This window comes from Condylostylus longicornis, unplaced genomic scaffold (genome assembly GCF_029603195.1).
Source record: "Condylostylus longicornis isolate FDR11 unplaced genomic scaffold, ASM2960319v2 ptg000039l, whole genome shotgun sequence".
Lineage (NCBI taxonomy): Eukaryota > Metazoa > Arthropoda > Insecta > Diptera > Dolichopodidae > Condylostylus > Condylostylus longicornis.
This window is the reverse complement of record NW_026578008.1, coordinates 1544989-1554345: the sequence shown is the minus strand read 5'-3', so window position 1 is coordinate 1554345 and position 9357 is coordinate 1544989. Positions and strand designations below refer to the sequence as shown.

Here is a 9357-nt window from a genome sequence, read left to right as displayed (position 1 = left end):
TTTATATTCAGTTGAAGAGGATCCATAAAGAAATACTCGTAAAATAATGTTCAATATTCCTCGAAATTGGAAAATAATTGGAAGGTCAGGGAAATTTCAATTGAGCAAACTGGTATAAACACTTTGATTCTTTGTGATTTCTCTTATCAATATTAATATCCCTAAATTATAAACTAAATAAATACTTATTTAAAAAAAAAAATACAGTTACAACTTCATTTTCTAATTCTTTTAATTCAATTATAACTAAACATAAATTTTTTAACACATAAAATTGCTAACTGGCTGTATTTTACCTGTTTCAACCATAATAAACTCTTATTAATACGAAAATTAAACCTTCTACACATTAAAAATATAATTAGAGGAATAAGAAAGTATAAATAGTGTTAGGTCTTTGGCAATATTCCAATATATGTATATCTTTTAGTCAAACTCTTGAAAATACTCTTAAGAATTCTATTATAAAGTTTTAAATTGAAATTTTTCAATTAATTTATTCCAAAAATGTGCTTTACTATGTTAAAATTTAAAACATCCTTAAATTTTAAAGAAACTTCTTCTTAAATCTCTTTTGAAACAATATTTTGCTTATTAGTTGTTCAAAATATAATCGTAAAAATTTTTAAAATTATAATATAAGAGTAAATGTTTTAGAGCAAAATATTGCAAAATTTTTATTTCCTAATCTCAACAACTCGAAATTTCAAAATAATCTTGTCTCAATATTACAAATTTCGATATTATAACCATTGTTTCTCTTAGCACAAGATGCTTAATTTAATATTATTTTTGAAATGAAACTGAACTATATACTCTTGAATCTGAGTTTTTAACATGACGGAAATTAAAATAATTTTACGTGTATCAAAATTATTCGAAAACAAAAGTATGAGCTTAACAATAATTTCACTTAAAATAAATTTATTTGTTTTAAGTGAAATAATTCGCAACATTAGATGTCTCTATTCTTTCTTATAATTTTTTGATTTCTCAATATTCCCTATACGCATTCATTCTCTTCAAATTCATTGAATTATTTGGCTCATTCTACAACACATAAATATTTTTAAAATTCAATGTTTAATATTATAAAAATAAAATTGTTTTAAAATTTCAATAAAATTTCAATAAAATGTTTGTAGCAAATTCAAATATTATGACCTCTTCAAATATTAACAATAAAAATTAGAAATTAAAACAAATAAATTTTTATTACCTTAAAACAAATGTCCTTTTTTTAAAATAAAAAATAAAATATGCAAAAAATTTAAATTAAAATTAAATTTTACTTACAAGAGAATTTTGTTTATTTTTTGTAAAATATTTTAATATCGCCTTGCAATAAGAATTTATATAAACTCTTTGAATATCCTTCGAATATCCTTTTTGTAAATTAATTCAATTATAATTGCTGCAGTCATTCGGATTTTTACATATATATAGTTGCAATATTATAATAAAAATTGCAAAATATTTTCATAAATTATAAAATTAAAGGTAAATAAAAATTATTATTTTTTTTTTTTGTAAATAATTCTGTAGAAAAATAAAAATTAAAAACAAAATATTTTTTCACAATGTCACAAAAATGTTTGTTTGTTTTTTTTATTGAATTTTTGTTTTGGGATTTTTGACAACAAAAAACCAATTTTATTTTTTACCAATCAAAAAATAAAATAAACAAAAAAAAAAAGGATTAAATTTTTTTTTTATACAATAAATTTATTCTCTATCTCTTTCTATCTTTTGCATATTTCTTCGATTATTGATTATTGATTTTATTTTTTTATAATTATTTGCAATTATTTTTATTATTTTTATTAAAAATTAAAATTTTTCACTAAATTAAATTCTTAATTTCATTATTCATTTTTCTTTATTAATTTTATTTAATTTAATTATCATATTTGTCACAAAAATTATTTGTTATCCTGGAAAATTCAATTATTCTCTTTCACATTTTTAATTGGAATCTATAAAATTTTCCTTAACAATTACATTTTTACTTTAATCCTTATTAAAAAGAAAATTAAATTTTTGTTTTTTTTTTTTTTTATTTTAAAAATTTTTCCTTACCATAAACGAACATGGCAGGTTAAAAGATGACTAAAATATTTGGTAAAAAATTTTAATATTGAAACCGTCAAAAATGTTATTTTTTCCCTAACTCACTCGTACTACATTTATTCGTGTGTATGTACATATGTGCACACACTGTGACTCTATACAAATGTAAATATTAGAGAATATTATTGAGGGATTGTGGATTTTCTATAGCAATACCAATGTAATTACCATAGTAACAAATAAAAAAAAAATGCATTTAAAAAATTATAAAATGATCCAAAACAAAATAGAACTTAGTTACTAGAGTTAAGTACAACAATAAAAAAAAGCAATAATAAAGAAAAAAATACTAGTGACTATTAAAAATTTTTTTACTTTTGTTTTTTTGTTTGTTCATTCTTATTGTTTTTTTTTCAAAAAGGAAGTTAATTTTTTTTATTATTATTATTGTTTTATTATACTTTAAGAATTTAGTTTCCGATTTAATATAAAATTTTTTGTTTGAAATTTTGGAAATTCTAAATGAACTTTTTTTTTTAAATAATTTTAATTTATGATTAAAATTGGTTCACAGTTCTTTATAAATGTATGCAGGTAAATATTTAAATGTTGTTGTTCGCTGCCTCGAATTTTGAACTTCTCTTTTAAAATATATTTTTAAAATATATTTATATATATACTTACATACAATAGATCTATTTTTTGATCATTTTTGAAAAAAAAAAATTGAAATCTCGTTTTTTTTTGACATTTTTGCAGAATTGAAATAGGCACAATTTTTTTTAACACAATCCTTTCTGTTGAAGATAAATTCGTATTTATGAGTATTTTCAAAACTGCTAACTTATTCAGTGCATAATGTGATATGTAAAAAGTATGCCCCCCCCCCCTCGCCGCTTTCAAAGCAATGAAAAATAATAACTAAATTGAACGTTTTTACAACTTTATCATGCTGAATGCAGGATTAGTCATAGAGTTGAAGCCTGTTTTTATAAAGCTATACTTGTTATCGAGTTAATTAAGCTGTAAATAGATAAAAAAAATTTTGTTGAAAAATAAATAATGGAAACAACTTGAAAGAATAAATTTTAAAATTTTAAGTTTTCATTTTAGTGTCCAGTTTTATTAGCTTATATTACTAATGCTTACTTTGCATATATGTTATGAATCGTCGCTGTGTATACCTCTAATAATACGTTATTAACGCCGTTACCAACACAATTCCAAATATGTGTTGTTACACTTTCGACATGTAGAAAACCATCAAACGTTATAATGTTTCAATTTGGAAGCTTTTTTTTGAACTACATAACGCCGCTACATCCCATATTTGTGGTCCAATTCTTAAAAATACTCAAACTACTGAAAGTAACTGAAAATTACTTGTTGGGCACTTGATTGATTTTAAAATTTTAACACATACTCGTGAATCTCATATAGACATAATATACAATAAAACAACAATTTTCTTTAATAGATTTTATAAATATTTAGTTGAATAGTGGTATATATGCAAACTTCTAACTTCTCTCTCCTAGGTAATTTTATAAATTTAAAATAAGTCAGAAACTATTCCTTAAAATCGTGTCGATTTTGCTGTATTCAATTTAATTTTGTAAATTTATCGCAATATTCAAACAATATTGTAATCGTTTTTTAATACGTACATTTGTACATATATATATATATAAAAATTCATATTATATAAGCATCTGTTCAATTTATACAAGGATTGCTTCAACACTCCAATAATATACTTTTTGCCTTACATGTACAAGAATAGTATAAACAATAACAATAATACAACGATAACAATACAAACAAAATAATTGTTATTTAAGAAAAATTTTTACCATCACCAAACTACGTTATAAATATATAACTACGCATATATGTACATATGTACATAATATTTTCATGGATATTCCAAATAAAACAACCTACATACAAACTCAAATTTATTTTTAATATTTTCTTGTAAAAATTTTAGTTTGTTATATGTACTAGATATCTTTTAGACCACCGCTTTAACACTCCACAAGAAAATTATAAAAAACTAACCATTAAAGGCTTTGAATAAGGAAGAATTTTTGATTTTAATCGCATTTTAATCATAAAATATTGCACCTAAAAACAACAATTAGAAAAAAGAAAATATTACAAGGATAATAATAGATAGGTTCCGCATAATATTTTGAATTCACTTGTAATACTCGTATATAAAAGGATCTTTATATTAAAGGAGGAAGTAGAAAATATTTTACTATTTTTTAGATAGAAAAAGGTTTGTATGCATGCACATGTGTATAATATTGTGTGCACTTAGCATATTGTTAACATACATAACATAATTTTCTTATATGTATGTAAATGTACACATTTAAGAGGTCAGTGACTGGCTATACAATAACAGAAAATATTAACAATAATTTCCTAAATATTTAGGACATTATTATTTACCAATAATATAATTGAAGTTTTCTTTAATAAATAAAAATATATTTTTTTTTTATATCCTGTTTCCTTTTTATTATTTATGCACGTATATGTATACAATAATTATGTTTACATAAATCTCTATTTCAAGAATTAAGCACTTAAATTATACAAGTATATTGTGTGTATAGGAAATAAATGAAATTAAATTCAAATTGAATTATCAAAATATACGATATTAGTAGCTAAGCTATAATAAATCATATATTTATTTATTTATTTAATTATTTCAATTTGTCAATTATTTTAATATTAAATTTTCATTTCAAATATTTTCATATCCAATTACAGGACATTATACATACATTGTGAATTAATAATTAAAACAGAAACAACAATAATGCTGAAAAATATAAGTGCATTACAAGAGGTCATTGATCCAAGTTTAGAACCAGGTGTAATATCACATAAAATGATACAAGATGCATTTTTAAATTTATATTATGGTGAACAGAGACGTTTAAAAGAATTAGAACCAATTGAATATGAAAAATTTACAATAATGAGATTAGAATTTAAAAGTAAGTATAATAAGTAGGAATATATTTTGATCGAGACTCGATGGTATTCCCAAAAGCAGAGTTATAGAATGGATGCAAACTAACAAAAAACATTCAACGATATTTATCGTTTTTTACTTTCCTTTTTTAATAAGCGTTAATTTCCTTAATTAATAAACGTTAAATTCGATTTTTGATGTCGGGTTTGAGCTTTCATAAATATTCCGAAATCTAAATGAAGATCAGAATCTCAACATCCACTTCACGTATAAAAATTGGTTACCTATCAGTTGTGTTACGAGTAAATAATGTTTAATGGAGAATTTATTCTATCACCCTGCCTTTCGAGTAAAATTGAGTCTCGGAAGCTCCCGTATATAATTCGTTATTAAATTAATTGAATATAAATTATATATACGTACGAACAGACAATTCTAAACTGGAAGCAAGTTCATTTCAGAAATAATAATAATTTTTATTGTATGTTTTAAAGAAGCTTCTTCAAAAATATTTTACTAAGCCGCATGAAGCTTAAATTTTTTCGAATTGCCTTCATACTCATTTTCCGATTTATATTTTGATTGTATCAGAATTTTGTAGCAAATTAAAGAATTTCATACTTCGTTTAAAATTTTAACAAATTTTTGAATTCGGGTCAATTTTTTTTCGGCAATATTTTAAGTAATTGCGCTTAATTACTGATTCAATTATATTTTAATTAATGAAATTAATTTATTCTTGTTAAAATTAACTAGATTAAATTTTATATTATGCCTAATAGTAAAATCATAATTCTTATATCATTTAACACGCAGTTTAACTTGGATTAATTTCGAAATTTTATGAAAAATTTGATTTCAAGTCATTTAAATTTTACAAATGCAAATATTCCAAAAATTGTTTAGAAGAGAACTTGTCTTACTAATAAAAATTTTAGTAATTATTTATTTAAAAATTTAATAACAAAAATTCTTTTTTTTTTCCCTTTTTAGATATTTTACGAATTGATCATTTGTGGATCTTACCAAATTTAACAAAATTATCATTAAGCTTTAATAAATTGGAACGTATTGAAAATATTGATACATTAATTAATTTAAAAGAATTAAATTTATCATTTAATTATATTGAAAAAATTGAAAATTTAGAAACATTAACAAAATTGGAATCACTTTCATTATTTAATAATTTAATAATGAAAATTGAAAATTTAGATAATTTAAAATGTTTAGAAATTTTAAGTATCGGTAATAATAAAATTGATAGTTCTGAAGGTGTAAGTAAAAAAATATTTAAATTTTGTAGCAGTTTTAAATTCTATCTCCTAGCTAACTAAGCAACAAACATTAATACTTATTTTAGTTGATAAGCAGTTATTTGTTTTAGTTGATAAATGTAAACTTCCACTTAGACATCACAAAATTTGGAATATTTAGAAATTCTGTAGAATTTTGCTTATAAATCTGTAGCAATAAGGCAAAATAACCCAATTCTATTTAGTAAAAGATTGAATATTACAAATGTAACCAAAATATGTAGTATATTAAAATTAGTTTTTTATAAGACCAGATTATTTTATAGAAAAACTTACTATGGTTTCGAATATCTGGTTGATTTTAATAAAATTTAGCTCATAACCTTATATTGTATATTCTATGAATAGAGTTTTATTAAATTATAACATAGAGCTGCCGCCAGGATTCGAACCTGTACATTTTATGTGTAGGTACATTATGGCATTACGATATTTGATCATGACATAAAAATATTAAAAATTGCATAGATTTAGTCAGTTGCATTTCTTAAATAAATTTATAATATAATAATATTGCATATATTTAGGAGTGTAATATAATTTTGAACAATTTCAATGCTTCATGAATTTTAAATAACATTAAAGTTAAAAAAAATTATTTCAAATTTTCATATTTTTATTACTCTAGCTCGAAAGATTTAGATTCTTTAAAAATCTAAAAGTTCTCAATTTGGAAGGTAATCCAATAGCTAAAGATGATAAAAAACCATTAAGAGTATATTTGGCCGCATTACTCCCAAATTTACAATATTATAATTACATTTTTATAACTGAGAAGGAACGTGAAGAATGCCTTGAAAAACATAGGTAAAATATATAACAACTAAGATCATATTGTCATATTGTTAGCCTTATCGGTTTTCTGACTTAAAAAATATTTTAATTCTTCCTATTTTTAATAATTTTAGACATGCTATTGAATTAATTGAAACTAATGAATCAGATGAGTTGATATTAATTGCAAAAAAAGAAAAAGATATTGCTGATGAAATAAGACTTTCAAAATGTTTTGTTGAATTTCTAAATGAACGACAATTATTCAATAGCTTATGGGATAATGATGAAGAAGCAATAGAATTACGTACAATTAATCCAGATGCTATAGAATTAATTAATAATTACAATGAAGATCTTTTTAAAATAACCCAAGAAATTTATAAAATTGGTGTTGAAAAATATGATGAACGAAAAGAAGAAATTGAAACATTTGAGAAATATTTGAAGGAAGGACAAGAATCAAGTCAAAGGAAATCAATATCGTACATTCATTTTATTATTAATAAACTTAGATTCTAATATTATAGGCAAAATGAAAATTAATTTTTTTTAGATCTACTGAAGATTTCCTAGAAGAAAGTGAAGACACATTCAATAATGCTAGAGCATTATTTATAGAAATTGAAAAATATCTTGAACAAGGATTAGATGAAAATTCAAATCAGATCGTTGAAACGAAAACAAAAATTGATGAATTGTATAACAGTTTTAAAAATAAATTAGATAATTTGTGGGAGATTTTAATGGGACATGAAGTCAATTTGTATGAAGCAATTGAGGTACAATTTAAATTCAAAAGACAGATTTCAAATTTGGAGCAATGAAGTATTAATACACTGCAGGAACTTTTTTTTGTGTTTTAATACCGTTTCATTGCAACTTTGAAATCAGGTTTTCTTCAAAATTTGTTTCACATTTTAAATTTAATATTTCTATTTTTAGGAAGTTCTAAATACATTCGATCAAAATATTACAAAAATGTTACAATCATTTTTGGAGAGTGTTTTAAAATTATTTGTCACATTACGTGAAATTTGTAAAAATTTTATTAAAAATTTATTGGATGTTGTAACTGCTTATATTGAATATCATATATCACATGGTGGTAATTATGATATTGTACCAAAATCATTACATAAATATCTTGATAATAAAGATAAAATTCCTGAATTAATTGAGAGTATTAAAAGACGGCATATTGATAAAATAAATGAACGTGAAGATCGTTTAATAACACGTAGTAAAACTTGGGTCAAAGAATTTGTTTCAGTAAAGAGAGAGTAAGTTTTTTTTTATTAAATGTGGTTTTATATGGAAGTCGAATTATTATTTAATATTTTAAGTCGAATAAGTCGAAAAAACTGTCTTTAAAAATGTTGAATTGAAAACTTAAATTTAATTTCTGGTCATAATTTCGAAAATAAGTGGAATATATTGAACAAATTTTGGAAATGTATATAAATAAAGTTTACAAAAACTTAAATTCAGTTCAATTTTCCAGAAAATTATTAAATTAGGAATCGCAAATTAAGTTTAAAATTAAGTTTTGTTTTTGTAATGACATTATTGTTTTGCATTCCTGATTATATCTCCAGGTGAATTGTGGTACATTATACAAAATTTTACAGACTGTAAATTAAAATGTAAAGAATTCGAATAAAACAAAAAAAGAATACAAAATTCGACTTAAATTATTGCCTGTAACAATAGAATTAATACAATAACATTTAAAATACTAATAATAATATTTTACTTTGTATTTTAGTGAAGAATTGGTACGAAATCGTAATAAATTAACAGAAATTAATTATTTTATGAGTCAAATGCGTGAAGCTTTTCATCATATTCAAGTTGAAGTTCGTGAAGAATTAGAAAATCTTTGAAGATTTTAATATGAATTTTCATAATATTTCATAATATTTTCAAAAACATTACAATTTTATTCAAAAAGTTTACAGTATTTTTAATTAATGTGTGACAAAATATAATTGTTTTAATTGAATACTCTTTAATGCAGATTAATTTTTAATTATTTCTGTAACTTAATCGATTACAAGACTACTATAAAACAAGAATTTTCAATTATATTAAAATTTTTAAATGAAAAACTAATTAATTTTTATAAAATTATTTTACTTTAATGATATTTATTTACTTTAAGGAATCAACCTTCAAATTTTTTTTCTCATAATATTAAAA

General features: G+C 22.0%; 1 protein-coding gene across 1 annotated transcript; it reads left to right on the top strand.

The window, feature by feature from the left end:
• Positions 1–4902: 4902 nt before the first annotated feature.
• LOC129609459 (dynein regulatory complex subunit 3) lies at positions 4903–9041 on the top strand. The gene is made up of 7 exons (XM_055521372.1): positions 4903–5087; positions 6059–6342; positions 7010–7188; positions 7290–7640; positions 7712–7937; positions 8101–8438; positions 8924–9041. Exons 1-7 carry the CDS (start codon positions 4907–4909, stop codon positions 9039–9041), a joined length of 1677 nt encoding a protein of 558 aa, XP_055377347.1. The 5' UTR covers positions 4903–4906.
• The last annotated feature ends 316 nt before the right edge of the window (positions 9042–9357 follow it).

Excerpts from the sequence above, each read along its gene's own strand:
- LOC129609459 (XM_055521372.1), top strand. The coding sequence starts at position 4,907 with ATGCTGAAAAATATAAGTGCATTACAAGAGGTCATTGATCCAAGTTTA. Across the intron at positions 7,938-8,100 it reads ATTTGTATGAAGCAATTGAG|GAAGTTCTAAATACATTCGA; the intron begins GTACAATTTAAA and ends TTCTATTTTTAG. Across the intron at positions 8,439-8,923 it reads TTTGTTTCAGTAAAGAGAGA|TGAAGAATTGGTACGAAATC; the intron begins GTAAGTTTTTTT and ends TTTGTATTTTAG.